The sequence below is a fragment of the Thamnophis sirtalis genome, unplaced genomic scaffold, assembly GCF_051295495.1.
Source record: "Thamnophis sirtalis isolate CommonGarterSnake01/CBP01778 unplaced genomic scaffold, rThaSir2_p1.2 scaffold_10, whole genome shotgun sequence".
Taxonomy (NCBI): Eukaryota; Metazoa; Chordata; class Lepidosauria; order Squamata; family Natricidae; genus Thamnophis; species Thamnophis sirtalis.
In genome coordinates this window covers 46,795,185-46,818,839 of record NW_028261390.1, presented here as the reverse complement: position 1 = coordinate 46,818,839, position 23,655 = coordinate 46,795,185, and the positions used below count along the sequence as shown (strand labels likewise).

Sequence of the window (23,655 nt, the reverse complement as noted above, 5' to 3'; positions counted from 1 at the left end):
TTATAGAGATTATAACTTTACACAATACACAATATTAGTCAGTCAGCTGAAGAGAATTTGGCAGTACTAACCGGGCCAAAAGTACATAGAGACCTTCCTCTTGGCTTTTGTCATAGTGACCCACAAGGGCTCGGATCCATTCCACCAAAGAGGCCGAAGGCTGTCTGGGTTCATACCAATGTCAAAAGACAGATTGGTCACTGGATCCCACATGTAGTTTCCAGTCATTTGATGGACTTCACAGTGGCGACCTGGAAGAGAAAAAAGTTGCTTTATACTGGACCCTTATTGTATGGCATCCTAAAAAAACATAAGGTACAAAGAGAAATTATAGTAGGTTTTCATTTGCAGTACAATCTTGGCTTATCAGTGAACTATTATCAGCTACAAAGAATTCCATTGGCCTCAATCAATTAACCATCTTGCTTGTGACTGTTTGGTTTTCTTGGTATACTGAAGATGTTATGTATCTGAGAAATGAAATATTTGCAAGAAAATAATCAATAATCCAAGCACCTAGGACTCCACAGTTCAACTCTGATCTACAAACATTTTCTTCTATTGGAACCTTGTCTTTCTCTTAATTATAAATTATTTGCCTTAAAAAACTTTTATGCATGTTACTTATATTTTACATTTAAGTTTTATTCCTATTTTTCCAACCACAATGTAAAACAATTATTTTGCAGAATTGCTCAGGAAATGTATACTGTGCAAAAATTATGTTTTTTAAAAAATCCTGACAAGAATAATCTTTGAGTTGTTTGTTTTCCTGATCTTAAAACACAATGTTTTTGTTTATAACGGATAATAGCAAACTAGAGTGGCCCTTGGATTAAGTGTTGGTATTGGAATAAATGTCCTCCATAGACAGAACAGCTTGTATGGTTTCACAGAAAAGAATCTACTACTGTTGTTCAATAAATGACTCCAGATATTTGTTTATATATTTATTAGAGTTAAACTGTCCCATAGGAACTCAAGGTAAATAGCATTTCCCCTTTCCATTTTTCTCCATAAACTAAACTGTAGTTTATGTTGGGAGATAATTCCTGGTTCAGTCACCCAACAAGCTTGTTCATCTGGGAAAGGACTTCAACCTGCTGTTACTGCCCAGAGTCATAACGGTGAGAAGGGTGCCCATAATCAAATTAACCAAATTTATAAAACGTATCAATTGAATAAGTTAGTAAATCAACCTGGATCCTCTCAAGTCTAACATTTTAACTACTACACCCCACTAGCTAAAGCTTTAGCTGGTTTTGTTTTGCTAAGTGAATTGGCTCTTCTTAAATGAATGATCATCATACATTCTAAACTTAAATCATTATAAAATATATCAAGATCAATCAGGGATATTCAGGCTGCTATAAGTTTTCTCTTGCAGAAAGTTATCCCTCTTAGGGTTTTCTTATATCTTCAGCAATTTAAAATATAACTAATAGTACTATTTGTTATAATTTTATTACTTTTATTGAACTGAATCTACTACTGTACTTAGTTTCCCCATGAATGACAGTTTATCATGGGCAAAACCAGTTTGGTGTAATGATTAAAGCATCAGTCTAGAAGCTGGGAAGCCATAGGTTCTATTCCTCCCTTAGGCACAAAGCCAGCTGGAAGATCCTGGGCCAGTCATGCTCTCCCAGCTCTAGGAAGGAGGCTATGGCAAACCACTTCCAAAGTCTTGGCAAGAATACCCACGATACCAGAAATCTACTCTGATTCTAAGGCACACATACACACACTTGTTTCATGGGATAGCTCCAGTCAGTGCTAGAGAACCCCAAGACATTTAAATAGAAATCTATCCCTCCCTCATTCAATTTACTGAAATATTTACAAAGAAATGTCATCTACCACAGTCATTAACCCTTAATTATTTTAAAAGAATTCCAAAACCAGCCACATGACCTGATGCAGGTAGCGGAGACACTTCTCTGTTTCCGTAGCAGAGCATCCTCTAATATAGCTACTCTTTCTAACCTGTGCAATCTTGGATGGGTCAAAGGTGGCTTCAATTTCCTTACTGTTCCTTGGATTTTTGCAGCTTTAAGTATTTCTAAAAAGAAAATGGCCCTTTTCTTGAGTATCTTGATAATCAATATTATTAATAATATTGATTATTAATAATCAAATAAAATACTTTGAAGAAAAACATACAGCAATATGTCTAAGGAAACACAGACTGAGCACCATTTAAGAAATAGAATTTTAACATTAAAATCTGGGCAAACCTCAGTTAGCTACTGCATTTGTTTTAATTAAAAAATTCTTGAGGAAATATGGAAAATTCCTCAGAAATGCAATTACTCATATTTTGCTACCTACTGATCAAATGGTAAACATATTTCAATATAGATTTTAATATTGAAAATGGAAGTATAATGGCTGAAAATAATAATAAAATAATAAAGAATCTGGAAGAATCCTTCAATTAAGGCCGTTTGATTCAAATCGGAATTTGATTTTTAAGTATTGTATTTATGTAAATTCACCATGTTAATTTTTTTCTAATAAATTACTTTCATCCATCAAATGTGTACCTGGATATAATTTATAGAAATTGTAAAATCATAAAACTTCTGTTTGATTAATATGTATTTGCTTTTGTTTTGTTTTGTTTTCAACTTTCCTAGTCTGTTCTTTTGGGCCAATGGACCAGTATAAAGTAAAGGGAAATCTTTGCACAACATAAAAACAGGTAGATTATCATAACCAATAAGAGTAATTCATTAATAATAAACTCATGGTATACAATTTGATAATATATTAGCAAAACATCTTTGTCTTAATGAAGTGTTTTGCTATTACTTTGTTGCCCAAGATTACTCATGGAGTCATCGAGGGGGAAACAAAACAATCCATTTGGAAGGAATCATCTGTAAAAAAAATGCCTGCCTTACAACTAGAATATTTTTGGATGAGAACCAACCCTTTCAACCAAACTTTCCAGCAAACAATATACCCTGAAATGAAAAGTATTTTCTCAACTGCATTTATGGAAAGGCAATTTCTAAACAATTTTCAAGAACCACACATAAAATATATTTACTTCTCACACCCATAATAGCACATTAACAGGATTATTTTTAAATAAAAACAATGAAGTAGGCAGATACCAGGAAGTCAGAATGAAAATATATCATATGGAAACATTCTCTTTACAACTGCAAATACCCAGAATTCAGAAACATGGCAGCTGAAATGATTTCCTGAAAGGATACCAATAAATCCAACTGCTCACAAACTAAGTTATTATGTTTTCTGGTTTGCTTATTTTCATGCAGCAGTTTTCTTCCATACTAGTAGCTTGTGGTGGTTTTTTTGCGAATAACATCTATGCAGTAGGTGAACTTTAAAGTAGCATGTGGGATCTTCTATGCAAAATAAATAATGTAATAATAATTATGGATTTCTTCATCGGCTATCTTGCTGAATTAAATCACCTCTACTTTAGCTTAGTGTTTATGGGAAAGAAAAGGTTAAAAGGGAATAAACCAATACAATAACAGTGCTAAATCGTTCTACAGTTGTTGTATTCATAACCTTGTTCTGCTTTCCTAGCACAGTGAACTGATTTCAAAACAAATCTGCTGTAGATCACGGCTAGATTCTATGAACTAGTTGTGAATCCAGCTATGATCTGGATTCAGTATTTCTGCTCTATCATTTAGGACTTTAACTTAAGCATTTAGTCCCACAGCCAACAAGATAAGCCAACCTGAGCTCCAAAAATTGGGAAGACAGCAAAAAGATGTCCTCTATCTCTATAAGTGCCATCAAGAGATTGTTGGACATTTTGCAGGTTAGAGTTGGTAGGTCTCCCCTTTTCTTTCTTTTTGGCCAGGAAATAGGCCTTCCTGTACTGTTTATCTTTTCCAGGCAAAAAATTGATGTAAAATATTTAAATTTCTAACTCTCATCACCCAGGCTAGGGTTTCCAACAACAAAGGACTGTGCAAAAGGTATGGAGAATGTCATTTCTATTTCTCTTCTACAAATACTACAGTATGCTCAGATTTCACCCTGCTCAGTGCAATTTTTATCTTGTACCTCCGAACCCAGATCTGAATCACTGTTATTTGTTTGGATGGAAGAAATGGGGTTCAAGTTGTGCTTCTTCCAAATCTATCAGGCATTCAGCCCTCTAGAGTCTGAATGTAGAAGACCTAATACTCTTAGGGAATAGTGTAAAACAAACTACAAAGATACAATAATAAGGTGACCAGACGTCCCGCATCTGGTGGGACAGGCACGCCTTTTCATAATTTTTCCCACGTCCTGGGCCATTCTCAAAAAACCCCGCTTTATTTTGGCGTTCGCTGGCTCCCCCGCCCATCAGCTGCCGCTAGCTCGCTTGTTCCGTTCCCCCATCTATTCTATTCTACACTAAAAATCTAAGCCAGCCCAGCCTGCCGCTCACTGATTGGCCTGGACTCCAGCCAATCAGTGAGCTGGCTGGGATGGAAAACTTTAAGCACACGGCATCCCAGCCAGCTCACTGATTGGCTGGAGTCCGCTTAAGCACACCACGCGAGTCTCCATTTCATTTCGCCTTCGCCGTTTGCTTTTGCTGCTTCACTGGTGAGTAACCGGTGGGAATCGGGAGGCTTCGTCGCTTCGGGTGGGCGGCGGCAGCCTTTAGCAAGGGAAGGCCTTCCCTTGCGAAGGCCTTCCCTAGGGAGGCCGCGGCTGGCAGTAGTCGCCGCAGTCTAGCTTTCCCCCCGCCTCCTCCACTACCCTTTGTCCCTCCACAGTAGGGCGGCTGGGGGGAGGAGACGGCCCTCCTCTTCTTCTCCCCCTTTGCGGAGTTGGGCGGGCGGGCCATCTCCTTCCCCCAGCCACCCTACTGTGGAGGGACAAAGGCTAGTGGAGGAGGCGGGGTGGGGGGGAAAGCCAGACCGTGGCGGCTACTGCCAGCCCGCGGCCTCCCTACCCTGAGAGAGAGGGATTTGATGTAAAATAAGCTCTTTTAATGAATTCAAAATCAACGCAGCAGACAAGACATGGGAGTGAACATAATACACACTTTAACAATTTTTTTTCTTTTAGCCATCCAATACTGCAGCAAGTGTGTCAGTAATAATAGCAAGATAGGCATAGGATTTTCCAGCCAGGTTAATTTTACTTTTTTATGGTTTTGATGTTGTATTTAATTTTATCTTATGAAGGCTGTGCAACATTTTGAGGTGATATAGAGTATGTAAAGGCATGAATACAATAGAACCTCTGGTCACAACCATAATTTGTTCCATAACTTTGGTCGCAAACTGATTTGGTCATGAATCAAACCTAATTTTGGAAATTTGGCGCTTACAAAAAAAATAGTGCAGAAGGGGAAATCAGCAGTGGGGGGGGGGGGGAATGTGAATATTTTGTTCAGAAGCGTTCATGACCAGAGGTTCTACTGTATAACATCTTCACTTAAGACTTAAGATTCACTTAAGATATAACATCTTCACTTAAGATTCACTTAAGAACTGTGGCAAGAAAGGTGGTATAGTGACCAAAGTTACAATGGCATTGAAAAAAGTGACTGATGACCATTTTTCACACTTAGAGACCGTTGCAGCATACTCATGGTCATGCGATCAAAATTTTGATGTTTGGCAACAGATTCGTATTTATGATGGTTTCAGTGTTCTGGGGTCATATAATCACCTTTTGATAAAGTCAAATGGGGAAACCAGATTCACTTATGTTACGAACTTATCAGCTGCAGTTATTCACTTAAGAACTGTGGCAAGAAAGGTGGTATAGTGACCAAAGTTACAATGGCATTGAAAAAAGTGACATGACCATTTTTCACACTTAGCGACCGTTAAAGCATCCTCATGGTCACATGATCAAAATTTTGATGTTTGGCAACAGTTACAATTTACATTTGTAAATTGTACTTATGTTGAAATAAAAAAAAATTACAATACTATTTTTGTGTTGTATGAAAATTTTTGTTGCTCCGTATAAATTTTTTAATCAAGCCCCCCCCCCCCCCGGTCAAAGATGTCCCACTTTACCAATCTGAAAATCTGGTCACCTTATACAATAATCAAGTTGGTACGATATGATCATGTCTTATTGCAATTTACCTACTGTATGCTTTCACTGTTTCACACCTTTCTGCGGAAAATTGTGGACAAGGCCATGAGGGCTGTAAGTGCCTCCACCTGCGTACTGGATCCGTGTCCCTCATGGCTGGTTACTAACAGTAATGAGGTGACACGAGGCTGGATCCAGGCGGTTGTGACCGCCTCTCTTCGGGAGGGGAACTTCCCCGCCGCACTGAAAGCGGCGGTGGTGAGACCCCTCCTAAAGAAGCCATCTTTGGATCCAGCTGTTCTTAATAACTATCGCCCAGTCTCCAACCTTCCCTTCCTCGGGAAGGTTGTTGAGAAGGTGGTGGCCTTTCAGCTCCAACGGTCCTTGGAGGAAGCAAACTATCTTGACCCCTTCCAGTCAGGCTTCAGACCCAGTTACAGCACAGAAACCGCTTTGGTCGCATTGACCGATGATCTCTGGAGAGCCAGAGATGGAGGATTCTCCTCCATCCTGGTTCTCCTTGACCTCTCAGCGGCTTTCGATACCATCGACCATGGTATCCTTCTGCGACGACTGCGGGAGGTGGGAGTGGGAGGCACCGTGCTGCGGTGGTTCTCTTCCTACCTCTCGGACAGGTCGCAGTCGGTGTTAGTGGGGGGGCAGAGATCATCCCCTAGGCCCCTAACATATGGGGTGCCTCAGGGCTCGGTCTTATCCCCCCTACTATTCAACATCTACATGAAACCGCTGGGAGAGATCATCCGCAGGCACGGGATCAGATACCATCAATATGCGGACGATACTCAATTGTATCTGTCCGCCCCGTGCCAACTCAATGAAGCGGCAGACGTGATGAACCGAGGCCTGGAGGCTGTTATGGACTGGATGAGGGCTAACAAGCTTGTGCTCAACCCAGAAAAGACCGAGTGGCTGTTGTGTTTCCCTCCCAAAGATTCCACCAATATTCCATCTCTCAGGCTGGGGGGTCAAATTCTATACCCCTCAGAGAGGGTTCGCAACTTGGGAGTCCTCCTAGATCCACAGCTATCGTTTGACCATCACTTGACGGCTGTGGCTAGGGGGGCATTCGCCCAGGTTCGCCTGGTGCGCCAGTTGCGACCCTACCTGAATCGGGAGGCACTCACAACAGTCACTCGGGCCCTTGTGACCTCTAGGCTGGAATACTGCAATGTGCTCTACATGGGGCTGCCCTTGAAGAGCATCCGGCGTCTTCAGCTAGTACAGAACGCGGCCGCGCGAGCGATTGTGGGTGCACCGCGGTTCACCCACATTACACCTATCCTCCGCGAGCTGCGCTGGCTACCTGTCGATTTCCGGATGCGCTTCAAGGTGCTATTAGTCACCCATAAAGCCCTGCATGGTAGTGGATCTGGATACTTGAGAGACCGCCTTCTACCAATTAACTCCCTGCGACCAATTAGATCACACAGATTGGGCCTCCTCCGTATTCCATCGGCCAGCCAGTGTCGGCTGGCAACCACAAGGAGGAGGGCCTTCTCAGTAGTAGCCCCGACCCTTTGGAACGAACTCCCCGTGGAGATTCGTACCCTCACCACCGTCCAGGTCTTCCGCACAGCCTTGAAGAACTGGCTAGCCCGTCAGGCCTGGGGATGAAGATAGTTGCCCCTCCCGAATGATGAATGCATGTTGCCTATTGTTTTTATTATATGTGTCTATGTTACTGTCTGCATTTCCCCTTCCCTGATTTTATGTGAGCCGCCCTGAGTCCCCTCAGGGAAAAGGGCGGCCTACAAATTTCAATAAAATCAAACAAACAAAAAAAAAAAAAAATTGATAGAAGCACACATTTCAGCTGGACCTTCAAGTCATCATACACCCTTATCCAAGTTTATCAATAACAGATCTTTCATTATCTTAGAAAAAATACTTTGGCACATTTCCCTGAGATTAAAAGCTTCCTGGTTACATTTCATTGCTTTGACAAGCCTTAGGTGCCAGGATATTCCTGTTTTGAAGCATCATTCATTCTAGACGTACAGATAGTCCTCGATTTGCGACCTCAACTGGAACCGGAATTTCTATCCTAAGTCATTGGCATTACAATGCTTTCGGTGATGGTTAAGTGAATCACATGGTTGTTAAATTAATCAATGGTCATTAAGCAAATCCAACTTCCCCAATTGGCATTTTTTTGCCAGAAATTGGCAAAGCAAGAGCACATATCATGATCACATGACAAGGCACTGCAACTAGCAGTAAAGCTGGCTGCCAAGCACCCAAATTGCAATCACATGACCATGAGGGTGGTGTAACAGTTATACGTGCAGGTCATGTCACTTTTTTCATTAACAATCATTAAATGAATAGTTCAAATGAACTTGTAACAGATAAATAAAAAAGAATTCATTATTGGCCAAGTGTGATTGGACACACAATGTGTCTTTGCTGCATATGCTCTCAGTGTACATAAAAGACAAGATACATTCATTAAGAATCATAAGTTATAACACTTAATGATAGTCAAAGGATATAAATAAGCAATCAGGAAACAATCAATATCAATATAAATTATAAGGATGCAAGCAACACAGTTACAGTCATACAGTCATAAGTGGGAGGAGAATGGATAATGCAGTTTAGGTAAAGAGGTCTTGGAAAATGGGGAAAAATTAACATTATTTTCTGTTTGATGTTTCAAGTTTCTGGATACTGCCAATATTACTTACTTATTTACTTACTTACTTACTTACTTACTTACTTACTTACTTCATTATGGACAATCTTAAGCTATGGTCACACATTAATTAATCATGTTCTTTAACCATGTCAAACCATGACAAATGTGGTATGCGAAATAAACACAGTTAGCTAGATTTGCAGTGAGCAAGGCTACTTCATGCATAAGTTACACGAGGGTTTTCTTTTTTGCCAGATTTTATTAAAAAGTGTTTTTAAAGCCTAATTTAGTTTTAGTTTTAGGTTTATTGGACTTATATGCCGCCCTTCTTCCAAAGGACTCAGGGCGGCGTACAACATAAAAGCACATATTACAAAAGTTAAAAGAAAAAGCAAATAGAATATCCAAAAAACCCAATAGACATTTACAATGAAATTTAGAAATTAGATTAAAATTAACAATTAAAATTAATAATTTATTTTATTCAGGCCAGGCCGGCTTGCTGGAAAAGTCAACTTTTTAGGGCACGCCGGAAGGACCAGAGGTCGGGAATTATGCGAAGCAGCTCATTCCAAAGGGAAAGCGCTCCCATAGAGAAGGCTCTCCTCCTGGGGGTCACCAGCTGACACTGCCTGGCTGAAGGCACTTTGAAGAGGCCAACTCTGTGGGATCGTACTGGACAGTGGGAGGTTATCGGTGGCAGTAGGTGGTCTCGCAAGTACCCCTGGCCTAAGCCATGGAACGCTTTAAAGATCATAATTAACACCTTGAATCATGCCCGGAAAACAACCGGCAACCAGTGCAGGCCACCTAAAAGGGATGTAACATGGGAGCACCTAGGTATCCCCATGACAACACAGCCACATTCTGGACCAGCTGATGCCTCCGGGTGCTCTTCAAGGGCAGCCCCATGTAGAGAGCATTACAATAGTCCAGGCAAGAAAGGATGAGGCGCAAGTGACACAGAGCAACCCAATCCAGGAATGGGCACAACTGGCATACCAGGCGAACCTGGTAAAAGCCCCCCCCTGGTCACAGCCATCAGGTGTTCTTCTAAACTAAGCCATGTATCCAGGAGGACTCCCAGACTGCGGGCCCTCTCCGAGGGGGCTAAAATTTCTCCCCCTATCATCAAAGATGGTACAAGATGCACAAATCGGGATGGTGGGAACCACAGCCACTCGGTCTTGGAGGGATTGAGCTTGAGCCTGTTCATCCTCATCCAGATCCGCACAGCCTCCAGGTATTGGAACATCACGTCGAGGGCATCGTTTGGGTGGTTTGGGATAGAGATGGGTATCATCAGCGTATTGATGATACCGTACCCCAAAACCACGGATGATCTCGTCCAGCGGTTTCATGTATATGTTTAACAGGAGGGGTGAGAGAACCGACCCCTGGGGCACCCCACAAGTGAGGCGCCTCAGGCTCGATCTCTGCCCTCCAGTCAACATGAACTGCAATCGATCCAACAGATAGAAGGAGAATCACTGCAAAATGGTGCCCCACACTCCCAACCCCCTGAGTGGTCACAGTAGGATACCATGGTCGATGGTATCGAAAGCCGCCAAAAGATCTAATAGGACCAGGACAGAGGAGCTACCCCTGTCCCGGGCCCACCAGAGATCATCAACCAACATGACTAATGCCATCTCTGTGCTGTACCCAGGCCTGAAACCTGACTGAAATGTATCCAGATAGCAGCTTCGTCCAGGTACTGGGGAAGCTGACGTGCTACCACGCTCTCAACAACCTTCGCCACAAAGCGAATGTTGGAGACCAGACGATAGTTGGCTAAAAAGGCTGGGTCCAAGGAAGGCGTCTTAAGGAGGGGCCTGACCACAGCCTCCTTCAAGGCAGTGGGAAAGAACCCCTCTCTCAATGAAGCATTGGTAATCACCTGGAGCCAGCCTCGTGTCACCTCCCGGGAAGCCGAAACTAACCAGGAGGGACACGGGTCCAACACACAAGTTGCTGCACTGAGTCTCCCCATAATCCTGTCCATGCCCTCAGGAGTCACAGTGTCAAACCCATCCCAGATAGTTTCCACAAGATTCATCCCCGTCGACTCGCCCGAATCTACCCAGTCAGAGTCCAAGCCTGTCCGAATCTGAGCAATTTTATCCTGCAAATACTAAACAAATTCCTCAGCCCTACCCTGCAAGGGGTCTTCCCCAGTTCCTTGGTTAAGTAAGGAGCGGGTCATCCTAAACAGGGTGGCTGGGCAGTTATCTGCGGATGCGATAAGAGCGGAAAAATGTTGCCATTTTGCTGCTTTTATCACCACTAAGTAGGATTTAATATGAATTCTTACTAGTGTTTGGTCGGATTCGGACCGGCTGGCCCTCTAATCACTCTCTAGGTGTCTTTTCTGGACTTTCATCTCCCGGAGCTCCTCGGTAAACCAGGGAGCTACTCAGGATCAGCACTGGGTCAGAGGCCGCAAAGGCACAATGCGGTCCAAGGCCCCAGTGGCCGCCCTATCCCAGGCTTCTGCTAGGGCTTTGGTCGAACTGTGAGCAAGGGATTCAGGAAAAGTCCAAAGCTCAATCAGGAACCTTTCAGGGTTTAAGAATTAAACTACATTTTTTATTCTTCAAACCTTAACACTACAAAAAAAATGCACTTCTGATTTTCAAACCTGCAGAGAAGCCATCAGATTTTTCATTCTTCACATTGGACTGCTTGGTTCACACAATAAAATAGGACAAAACCAACAAATGACACCACAATGTCTTAAGTCAGCATTAGATCACAATAGACCAACTTCAGCTTTAAGAAAGAAATAAGTTGAGGATTCCTCTCTTTTCAAAATCCAATTCAGAATTATCTTCATTGTCCTAGGATCTTTTATTCTTATATCTACATCAGGATTCTTAAGTTGGTATTATTAATTTAATAGATTAATAAAGAAGCACATACACTGCTAGATTATATATTTGATTTCTAAGATATTTTTGTAACTGCATTTAAGAAGAATTACTTTCTTTAGCAATTCAAATAATATTTAAATTCTGTTTCATTTATTGATATTTATTCTTTCTTTAACACTGATTCAAAAAGATTATAGTAGTTTATAGTAACGATGCAAAATCTACATCCAATTAAAAGGCACCCACCAAATGTAATGAAAATTAAAATGGTATACAACATAAATATTGTATTTTTCACACTATGACGCACGAGAGCATAAGATGCACATTCGCTTTAGAGGAGGAAAACAAGAAAAAAATCTGCCTCTGCCTCTCAGCATCTATCCAGTATTCATCTAGCTAGCATCCTTGCAGCAAACAGCAAACAGCCTGATCAGCTTCAGCATCTTATCACAGCTCCAGCATGTGGCTTCTCGGGGCTTTGCTCCATTATGCTCACCAACAGTTAACTGAGCTGAGCTGCTGCCGCCACCAGGAAACACTGGAGCCTTCACTGCCAAGCAACTGATCGTGGTTGGATCTGCCTCCCGGAATACCACTGATCAGCCGTTTGCTGCTGCTATTTGCCACTGCCATTTGCCACCACCGCCAATCGCTGATGGCAATTTCAGCGGCAAACAGCAACAGCAATCTCCGCTGCCTAGAACAGCTGATTGGTGGTATTCCGTGAGACTGATCCAATGGCTGATCAGCTGCTTGGCAGTGAAGGCTCCAAAGTTCCCTGGCGGCAGTGAACAGCAGCAGCAGTGACTGATGGCAGCGGTGGTGACTGGTGGCAGTGGGAAACACTGCCACCACACCAAGTGCCCTCCCCCACTGCAATATTTGCTCTATAAGACGCACAAACATTTCCATCCACTTTTTTGAGGGGGATAAGCATGTCTTATACTGAAAAAAATATGGTAATATGAAAAAATAAATACAGCCAAAATAGTGGATAAAATTGGAATACAAAAGTTAAACTGAAATTTTATCTGGTCACCAAACTCACTATTGAATACTTACATCTTAAACAATTTGAGAAACATGTAGTGGATCTGGGTACTTGAGAGACCGCCTTCTGCCGATTACCTCCCTTCGACTGATTAGATCGCACAGATTGGGCCTCCTCCGGATCCCATCTGCCAGTCAATGTCGACTGGCGACTACACGGAGGAGAGCCTTTTCTGTTGCAGCTCCGACCCTGTGGAACAATCTCCCCGTTGAGATTCGTACCCTCACCACCATCCAGACCTTCCGCACGGCCCTTAAGACCTGGCTCTCCCAGCAGGCCTGGGGATACGTTTTTAAATTACCCGCCCGAGTGTTGACTGTTGAATGCAAGTTGGTGTTTTATTATTTATCTTGTTTATTCATTGTTTGTCTTGTATTATTGCATCCCCTTCCCGTGATTGTAAGCCGCCCTGAGTCCCCTCAGGGAGAAGGGCGGCCTATAAATCGTAATAAATGAAAAATGAAAAAAAAATGAAATTTTGATAATGTGAAAATATTTTGTCTATCAATTCTATATTTTCTAAGAACTTCAAACTTTAGGATTTTCATAATATAGCCAATGTCAGAATTAACTTCATTATAATCTAAAGATAACACTAAAGCACTACTTTTTTTAAATGACTCTTGATGATATAAAAATTAGCCTTGGAATAAGTAGGCTACTTTCCCATCTAGGCCAATCAAGTTGTTGGCAAGTGAACTGATAATGCTGGATATTGAAATATTGTCAATTCTGTGTGTTATCATCTTGAGAAGACAAGCATAGGAGAGTTGAACTAGGAGCTAAATTGCTTATCTTAATATTTTTCCAACAGAGCATTATTGTCTGTAGAAGTTTCACCACTGCCATTACAAATCACCGCTATCATTATCTAACATTCAGAGATGATCAAACTGCTGTATTTTGGACAGCTGCTTGGAAGCAACCCTCTTTCAGGAAAGTGGGATTGGATTCTTGATAAGTAGCCATAAACTGGGCAGTACCTCGTTCTTAGATTCTGACACTGTTCAGTAATGTGAGGGCAGCAAGATTGTTTTTTCTCATCCCAAGAAATACAGCTATTTCTTTGGTGGGATGTTCCAATCAGATAACAAGTAGGCATTTTAAAAAGATGTGTTGCGTCTAATTATAGGTCCTGTGGGATACTCTTTGGACACATTTTCTGTGGCTTGCTTGGCATTCCTACTGTTCCAATCAGATTAAGAAGGAAAAATGAGCTTTGAGAACAGGTCATAAAATGCTGGTTCTGAAGGAACCAAAAGACTGTGGAAATGCAAAAGACTTTCTATGGGATGAAATACAAGCCAGCGCCCTAAATGAATAATTGTGAGTCTTGAAGGCTTGATCTCTCATCATAGGATGCAATGTGCCTATTACTGCACCAGATCAAACTCAATTAATTGTAATGTTATGATGGCTCTAAAGGATTTTTATTTTGCAAGTGTTACATCGGGAAGCACTGGCACACATACTTTGTACCAGTATGTTAAAACTGTTTTAAGAAAGCAGATACATTGCAATTCGCTAAGGATGAACAAACCTTAGTTTCTTGGTGAAGAGAAATGGAAATTATCATATTTGGCCACTGAAAAAACAAAGTTACATCTCGCAAGGTACAGGAAGTGCTCTTCAGATTCATAACAGGGAGTAATTAGTAAACCATAAACAGATTTATTATCATTTAAAAATAGAACAACTTATTTCTTGTCCTAGTGTGGATTTCCAAGTTTAGTTTAAAAAGATGCAAGTTTTATTGTTAAAGGGCTGGTGATCTCATTAAAGTATTTTTACAATATGCTGAAACTTGAATATTCATTTTTATCAATGAGCCAAATGTCATTCAGCTGGTTTGAAAAGCATGGGAAGAACCATTTATATTTCTATGCTAAATTAGAAAAACATCCTGCATTCTACAACTGTTTAATTGCTTTGAATAATTCCAGGAATTCTCTTTTCCTGATAGGACAAGTCTAATCGGCACTTGGTAGTGCAATTAACTCATCTTTTGAATCCTTCTAAACATCTCAGAGTTGTTGATGGGACATTGGCTTGAATTTTAAATTTTAAACAAATACAAATAATTAACTGGAATCGGCACTTTTAAAATAAATTTGAGTGGGTATTTTCACCTTGAGGGTTTTGAAATTGAAATGATAAATTCTAAACAATCGGTGGGATAGCATTTGTACAAAAGGTTGCTTTCTTAAGTATCAAGCAGATTTACTTTGTACTGTTTGTTTAACAAAGTTCAGTAACCTTTGCTAAGATAAATGTTCATCACCTCAGAAACTTTTGTCTGCATTGACTTCTGCAGGCAGAGTTATGGAAATCTGAGCTGAGACACTTCAGGCTGGTGGCAAGAAAGTTTAAGAAGGTACTCACCAGTCATCAGGGTGTAATAGTTTGGATAAGAAAGACTGGGAAAGTCCGGGGTTAGGTAATCCACTTTCACTCCCCTGCTGACAATCTCTCTGAAGCCAGGCAAAGTCTCTAGTGCTTCCTCAGAGATATAATCATGTCGAAACCCATCAAGCAAAAACAGTAGGAGCTTTGGTTGTGCAAGAGATGAGCGTACCAGGGTAAGGACTAGCAGGAGACACACAACATGCGTTCCCATGTTGCTGGATGGAGGCTTGCCAGAATCTTCTTTGTGCTCTCAGTCCTTATGTAGTTGCTCTGAAAAAAAAAAAAAACCATCTGTAGTTTTTGTTTTCCCCCCACCAAGGGCTGGACCTCACAGTTCTCTGGATTTATCTCAGAATTTAAAGGTACAGCAGCACGAATTGAACTTGCCAGACTTTCCAAGTTACAGCCTAGTTTCCAAAAGGCTTTGAACTTTGCTACTATGGTTGCTTGCACTCCAGTAGTGAATACTAATTATAGAACAAAAGAAGTAAGAAAAAAGAGTGAGCCACAGGGACAAGCTGCATGACTTCTGATTCAAGCTGCTTCCCTACCATACAAAGAGTTTTTTTAAAAGCATTAATACAGAGTCTTGTCTTCCTAGATGTCAGGTTTCAGAGCAGTGAATAAATTTCAAAATGTAATCAGGGGTAAGTCTTAGCTTTACAATCAGCAACTGACTATAATTTTAACCTGAAGGGTGATTAGATTTTTAAATGCATTTTGAATGTATTTATTAAGATCATATATTTGTAATTTTATGAAGAGATTTGTTTACTAATGGATCAATGTATAGGATTTATTTTTATCCTAGTGATTTCTTGTGTTTACAAACCATTTCTAAAATGCTTTATTGACTGGTAAACTGCAATCTTTTTCTTTTCAGGCTGAATGGCTTTTGTGGAGGAAAAAAACGTTAACAAAATCCAAACCATATAATATGTCAACAGTAAAAGTCATTGATTCAGTTTCACTAGTGCAATCATAGCACTATGTATATAAATGTTATAGTGAAGGAGGGGACCATGGAGGTCCCCTGGAAATTTTTAAAATAATCTTATTGCTTTTAAAATAACAGAAAAAATATTATAAAACATAGAGGGTAAACACAAGGTCATGTACGTTATACATAAAAACAAGTGGTGTAAAGATCAAAATAGCTCCTTGTAGAATGTTTCATTGATGAGACAGTTTATCTGAACTAGCTTAGGTTGCCATAAACACTAGTCCAGTGTTTCTCAACCTTGGCAACTTGAAGATGTCTGGACTTCAACTCCCAGAATTCCCCAGCCAGCATTCGCTGGCTGGGGAATTCTGGGAGTTGAAGACCAGACATCTTCAAGTTGCCACGGTTGAGAAACACTGCACTAGTCCATCATGAAGGTAACTTTTCCACATACAGTTGGACATAAATACAGTCCACATAAAAATGAAGGTGCCATTAAGACAAAGTGGACTCTGAACTCCTGGTATACTGGAAAAGACTTTGATTCAAGAGCAGCATGTTTGTGTCAGATCTGATTGCCACAGATCAGTCCAAACTCCAGGCCAAGCTGTTTCTTCAATGTTTCAACTCAAAGTTCACTCCTACATTTTTTAAATGTCTAATTAATTAATTATAAAGTTTTTATTTATTTATCACCGACATTCAAAACTGATCTACTCGGGAGCCCACTCAACTTGTCCTCCTTCATATTAATTTTTATTTTACTTCTCAATCTAGCCCACCGCCCTTTGTAGTCTTCCATGCAAATGCTAACAAAGACCGGCCTTCCTTAATTTTCTGAGATCAGCCCATGTTGGCATGTTTTCCTCACTTAACTAGGCCCATGTAAATGGGTAACGTATTAAAACTACACTCTCTGGGAATTTCACATATTTCAATAGCATAGATCTTAAAACAGAGCTCACTAGGGATAAGGAAGGGCAGAACTTCATTACAAATTGCAATATAGAGTGCTCTGATCAGTTGCCACACTTGATGCATTGGGACTTGCGCTCATGATAGTGCAGAATAAAGTCGCCCTAATTCCATTGCACCCAAATAAGCTGCTGTAGGAGTATAGCAGATTAGGCAGCAGGTTTTGCCCATCTTACTCCTTAGCTTCTTCAGAAGCTGAGCTGTATCTGCGATCATGGACCGGACTCTTCCTCCTGAATTTCTTCCCTAACCTAACCTTCTCCAACCCTGTACAGAAAGAGAAAAATAGCCGGGACAGTTTGTCTTAATTCAAGAAGCAGTTAACTATACAAGAAGAAGTACTCAAGCCTAGTATGCTGTTTGTCTGCCAGTGTCTAGTTGTCAGTGACATTTGAAGGCATTTAGAAACATACATACATTCTTCTTGTATAGTTAACTCAGTTATCTATAGTTATACAGTTGTATAGTTAACTATAGTTATACAGTTATATAGTTAACTATAGTTAACCATAGTTATCTCAGACAAACCAGGCTTCATGTCCTAATAACAGAGCAGCTGAGAAATAAGTAACACACAACTTCCTCAAGATCTTAGCTCTTATAGTTGCAGACAGATTTGCATCTTATCACAATTAATTAGGAAATTACATAATTATTGAATTAACTATATCAAGGATCCTGCCTATTTAACGTGCAGCAAATTGCACATTCATTAATGCATGTCTTTGCTTTTCATCCTTTGCTTAGCTCAGGCAAAAGATTTATGAGTTGATGGTTAAATGTTTACTTCCTTCATGCTTCTTAGGACCAAAATGTGCTGTCCAGGATCTTTATGTTAAAATGAATTACTTGTTGTTCCTGCTTCAAAAATCTGGTAGACTCATAGCTAGGGTGACCAGACGTCCCGCATTTGGCGGGACAGGCACGATTTTTCATCGTTTTTCCCGCGTCCCACCCGCTTCTCAAAAAACCCTGCTTTATTTCAGCGCTCGCTGGCTCCCCCGCCCATCATCAGCTGCCGCTAGCTCGCTCGTTCCGTTCCCCAATCTATTCTATCTACACTAAAAATCTAAGCCAGCCCAGCCTGCCGCTCACTGATTGGCCTGGAGTCCAGCCAATCAGTGAGCTGGCTGGGATGGAAAACTTTAAGCACGCACGAGGGTGCTTAAAATTTTCCATCCCAGCCAGCTCACTGATTGGCTGGAGTCCGCGGGGGCGGGGCGAAGGCCTCAGTCGGGGGAGCGAGAATGGGCGGGGAGGAAACGGAGCCGAGCCCGGGGAAAGCAGCGAGACTAGCCGCAAGGAAGCCATGGTGCCTGCCCTCCAGCTCAATGGATACCTGGCCGGTAAACTCATGGTACGGGCGAGGGTTGGCTGGATGGGGGTGGGGGTGGCTGCTGCCGAGGCCTCCAGCCTTGCAATCCTGGGTGGGGAAGGCAAAGGTTAGCTCCAGAGCTGCGGAAGACCGTTGCACCGGGAGGCCTCCGCCCCGGGGATCCCCCGCTCCACCCATTCGGATTAGCCCCAAACCCAAAGGAGCCTGGGCGCAGGGATGCAGGCCAGGGAAGACGGGGTTTGGGGGCTCGGAGGAGGAAGGGGTGATCTCCCCCTCCATTCGTCTGTCCTGCTGCAGAGCTCCTCCCGGGGGAGGGGCAGGCAGCGAGTGCGCTGATCCCCGTTTGCAAGGGAAGTGCCGCCGCCCACCCGAAGCCTCCCGATTCCCACCGCCGGAGTTACTCACTCACGTGAAGCTGCCCGCCCTTCCCTTTTTCTTTAAACGAGCTTCAGTTTCTGAGGGGGGAAAAAAGCTTTATGTGCCAGGATTATTGAGTTCCTCATCAATTGAGATCCGCCCACGATCAGGGGAAACTGAGGCACCTGCAAAGGCGTCACATCGCCACCACCCATGTTCACGAGGCGCCAGGCATCGCAGGGCACAGAGGAACTCAGCAGACAGACGGGAGACCGGGGGGGGGGGAAGGAAGAGATCCCGTCCAGGGTAAAAAGAGGGAAAAGCGGAGAGCCTACCCTGGACGGGATCTCTTTTCTCCCTGGTGCTTTCCACAGGCTCGGCCATCTCTGTTTCCTCCCCGCCAATTCTCGCTCCCCCGACCTGAGGCCTTCGCTCCGCCCAAGCCTACCTGGCGGCGGACCCTTGCTACGAACCTCCCTTATCTACCGCAAGGAGAACCGATACCCGTGGCCGCCTCTTTTCCCTTCCGCAGCCACTTCCAGCCTGTCTTCTCACATACTGGCCAAGCGCTTCCCGCCCGTCCTTCGCTTTGGGGATGCTTCGCTTGCTCTCTTCGGCGCGCTTTGCATTTAGCCCTCACTTCTCATCTCTGCCTCCCCGGCTCAGCTGCGCCCTCGCTTCCCCCACCCACCCACCAACGATCATCCCAGAGGCTCCAAGCAGAGACTGAAGGAAGACCGCATTTCAGTTAGCGCACCTCGGAGTCACCGAAAACTCGATGCCGGCTTCCCCGTGTTTTGTTTGTAGCGAAGAATAAACTGACAGTTGGTCGGAGGGAAGGTGGGGGTGGAGGCTGAGTGTCCAAGGAAGCCAACCCAGACGGGCATCGCAGGGCGCAGAGGAACCCAGCAGACAGACGGGAGACCGGGGGGTGGGGGAGGAAGAGATCCCGTCCAGGGTAGGCTCTCCGCTTTTCCCTCTTTTTACCCTGGATGGGATCTCTTCCTTCCCCCCTCCCCCGGTCTCCCATCTGTCTGCTGGGTTCCTCTGCGCCCCCCAACTGGCAACGATCAATTCCAGACCCTCTAACTGGTAAATAGACCTGAGGCCATAAGTGGAATTGGGGTCCGTGGGGTCCGTGCAGGGAGGAGAAGAGAGATTCCTCCCAGCATGAACTCCACTGACTAAAGCGCTTTCACATGCAGGGAGGAATCTCCTGTCCTCCCAGCTCCCTTTCGCCCGCAGCAGAGATCAGGCGGGCCAGAGGAAGCACTTTATTCAGTGGATGCGTGCAGGGAGGAGGGGATATATTCGTCCCTGTGCGTAGCCCACTGATTAAAATACTTGCTTTTGCTCGCCCGAGCTCTGATGCCGGCAAAAGAAAAGTCCTTTCCTTCACCTGAATCCCGCCCGAGCTCTGATGCAGGCACCATGGGGTCCGTGCAGGGAGGAGAAGAGAGATTCCTCCCAGCACACACTCCACTGACTAAAGCGCTTTCACGTGCAGGAAGAATAAACTGACAGTTGGTCGGAGGGAAGGTGGGGGTGGGGGTGGCAGCTGTGTCCAAGGAAGCCAACCCAGACGGGCATCGCAGGTCGCAGAGGAATCCAGCAGACAGACGGGAGACCGGGGGGGGAGAGGGAGGAAGAGATCCCGTCCAGGGTAGGCTCTCCGCTTTTCCCTCTTTTTACCCTGGACGGGATCTCTTCCTTCCCCCCTCCCCAAGTCTCCCGTCTGTCTGCTGGATTCCTCTGCGACCTGCAATGCCCGGCGCCTCATGAACATGGGTAGCAGCGATGTGACGCCTTTGCATCTGTATTGAGGTTGGCATGTTTCCGGTGGTGCTCTGGGAGGAGGGGGAATGATGGAGGGGAGGACGGCGGCGCGGCGGCTGGTGCCTAGAGCGGAGCCAAAAGAGGTCCGTGACGGTGGCTTGGAGCCGAACGGGAAGAAAAGGCACTGCAGGCCTGGGGAGTGGGGGAGCGGGAGGAGCGCTGGTGGTTTGTTTTTGGGGTGGGGGGCGTGACGGGGGTGACTGCGCGGAGAGGCTCAGAGGCGGACCTCCCTTTCCCAGCGCACGCCCCTCTCAGCACCGTCCCCACCGACTGCCAGGCGTATCCGCCTCTGAGCCTCTCCGTTTTGTTCCGAGAACGGGCTGCTCGGTGAGAGGAAAGGGAGCTCCCTGGGAAGCGAGAGCAGCGAAGAGGTGATGCAGTCGCAGAATTCCCCGACACTCGCTTTTTTTTAACCCAGCCTACCTCATAGGGTTGTTGTTACGGGGCTAGACTAGGAAAGGCAGCCTCTCTCCCGTTTTCGAGAAAAAGTAAGGATGTCCATCTGGTACAGGGCTGGGTTTCAACCGGTTCGCACCGGTCCCTGCGATCCGGTTGGTCGCCGAACCCAGAAGTAAGTAACTTCCGGGAACGGCGAAGCCCCCCCCCGCGCCCGCGCGCGCCCGCACACCCGCGCCGCTCCTTACCCGGTTTTTTTGAATTTCGCGCTTTCCACGCATGCGCAGAACGCCTGCGCGATCCTCCAGGAGCAGCTGGAGCATCGCGCAGACGCTAATACGCATGCGCATGCCGCGTGCGTGCACACGTGCACCGCGTGCGTGCGCGAGGACGCCGCGTGCGTGCACGCGCGCGCCGCTGCGTGCGCGAGGACGCCGCAGGCCTCGTTCCAAACGATCCGGTTGGAACGGGGCGAGAAACCCACCCCTGATCTGGTAGAACAACCACCTGTGCAATTTGGTGGTGATCCGCGAACGTTCAAGCCATGTAATGCGTGGGAAGGCATAGAATAAAGTTAGCATACTTGAAATGAAACAGGCTTTGGTTATGTTTAGGTTGCATTAGCTAAAATGTGCCAATACCGTCCTTGTTGGTAAGAATTGTTGTCATGTTAGAAGAATGACTAAGGCTGACAGCCTAATCTACTCTGTGTTAAATAAATAAAATGGATGGAAGGAAATGAAAGAATACAGAAAAGGTTGGTGAGGCATTTAGTGGCCTATGGATGAGAATGGTGGCTGTTTAGTAAGAAAATCTGTTTGGAATGTGCATATATATTCATATGTGGCCATAGCAAAATAATAAATAGAAATAAAAAAGCATGAGTGATTTTTACTGATTTTTATGAAAGTGAGAGGATTAGTGAAGGCTAGGTGCAGCAAGGATCCCACTATCTTACTATTTTATTTTTCTTTCTGTACACTGAGAGCATATTCACCAAAGACAAATTCCTTGTGTGTCCAATCACACTTGGCTAATAAACTATTCTATTCTATTTTACTCTACTCTATTCATTTCTATTTCAATTCTAACAAGGAGTTTAGCTTCTCTCTCTTGAAAATGTAAGCTAGCATAAGGCATTATAATGCAAGCTAGCCTTAACTTTCAAACAGTTCATTTAGTGACCAAAGTTACAATGGCATTGAAAAAAGTGTCTGATGACCATTTTCACACTTAGCGACCATTTTCACACTTAGCGACTGTTGCAGCATCCTCATGGTCACGTGATCAAATTTTTGATGTTTGGCAACAGATTCGTATTTATGATGGTTTCAGTGTCCTGGGGTCATGTTTGACAAAATATAATTTTTTTAATCAAGCCCCCCCCCCCCCGGGTCAATGGTGTCCCTCTTTACCAACCTGAAAATCTGGTCACCTTACTCATAGCTGGTGGACAGATATTTGATGTTGCAGGTGCTCTTTAACTCATTTTAAATTTGATTGCTTTTTGGCTTATCTCAATGAAAAGGTTTAATTTTCTGCAATTGTAAGTTGTCATACAAATTCATTTAACATTTTAGGGGGTCACAAAGTTTGAAAGTTTCAAGTGATCTACAGCATCCCCACACACAGTACATGTTTACATATGTAATAAATCAAGCAAAGTTAAGCTTGTCAACTTTTCAGTCTATTCCTCTATTAAATAATTAAAAGAATGTTCCATTGACTTTTTTGACTACCGCCACACACCACTAGCTCATATTTAAGTGTTTGTCCACTAGAACTTACACTTAGGCAAGAAAATCCAAAAGTACACATATAAACTGGGTGAAACCAGGCTTAATAGCAGTAACTGTAAGAGGGATCTTGGAGAGTGGAAAAAGCAGTTAAATATGAATCAGCAGTGTGCAGCAGCAGTCAAAAAAAGCCAATACAATCCTAAATTGCATTAATAGAGGGATACAATCAAGATCAAGTGAGGTACTAATACCACACCTAGAATATTTCATCCAGTTTTGGTCACCACACTATAAAAAAGATGTTGAGACTCTAGAAAAAGTGCAGAGAAGAGCAACCAGAATGATAAGGGGTCTGGAGATTAAAAGTTATGAAGAACCATTACAGGACCTGGGCACGGCTAGTCTAGAAGAGAAGCATCAGGGGAGACATGATAGCAATGTTCCAATATTTGGGGGGCTACCACAGAAAGGAGGGAGTCAAGCAGATGTGGTATTCAGCCGGTTTGGACTGGTTTAGGTGAACTGGTAGTGGAAATTTTAACTGGTTTGCCGAACTGGCAAATACTGCCTCTGGCTGGCCCCACTCCCACCTGCCCATCTGCCGCTTGCCCTGCCCACCAACCCTCCAGCCTGTGAATACACTAGAACACAGGCTTGGCTTTTGCCACTGCTCAATTACTGAGATAATCCTTTGGCTGAGGGCCCAGGCAACTCACGTTCAATACAGTAGCTCTGCTTCAACCGAGATAATCCAAACGAAGCAACGCAGAGAGTCCCAAACGAACAGACACGGCTAAAATACACGGATAGATTTTATTCTCTACTAATTCGAATGGTTTCCTGCTAATGTCCCCTCCCAACGCCTCACCTATAATCTCTCTTGGGAGGGGCCAATCAACAACCACCTGGGCCTAATCATTTTCTGTGAGACTGCCTAGGGAGTTGCTGCTTCCGTTTCTCACCCCTTCTCAATCTAGCACTGCTCCATGCCTCAAGTGCCTCCTGGTGGCCAATCAGCCTCCCTGGTCCCTGCTCTGAG

General features: G+C 43.7%; 1 protein-coding gene and 1 pseudogene across 1 annotated transcript in view; both read right to left on the bottom strand.

Annotated features, from left to right (window-relative positions):
• The window catches only part of ENPP6 (ectonucleotide pyrophosphatase/phosphodiesterase 6), a 44,196-nt gene extending 20,752 nt beyond the window's left edge, over positions 1 to 23,444 (bottom strand). Inside the window, exons 1-3 of the mRNA XM_014061988.2 lie at positions 23,333 to 23,444; positions 15,011 to 15,304; positions 72 to 251 (exon numbers count right to left, since the gene is read on the bottom strand). Coding sequence (XP_013917463.2) covers positions 72 to 251; positions 15,011 to 15,245 — 415 coding nt within the window. The 5' untranslated portion in view covers positions 15,246 to 15,304; positions 23,333 to 23,444. The remainder of the gene's footprint in view (positions 1 to 71; positions 252 to 15,010; positions 15,305 to 23,332) is intronic.
• Positions 10,344 to 11,273, bottom strand: LOC148043878 (uncharacterized; annotated as a pseudogene).
• Positions 23,445 to 23,655: the final 211 nt, after the last annotated feature.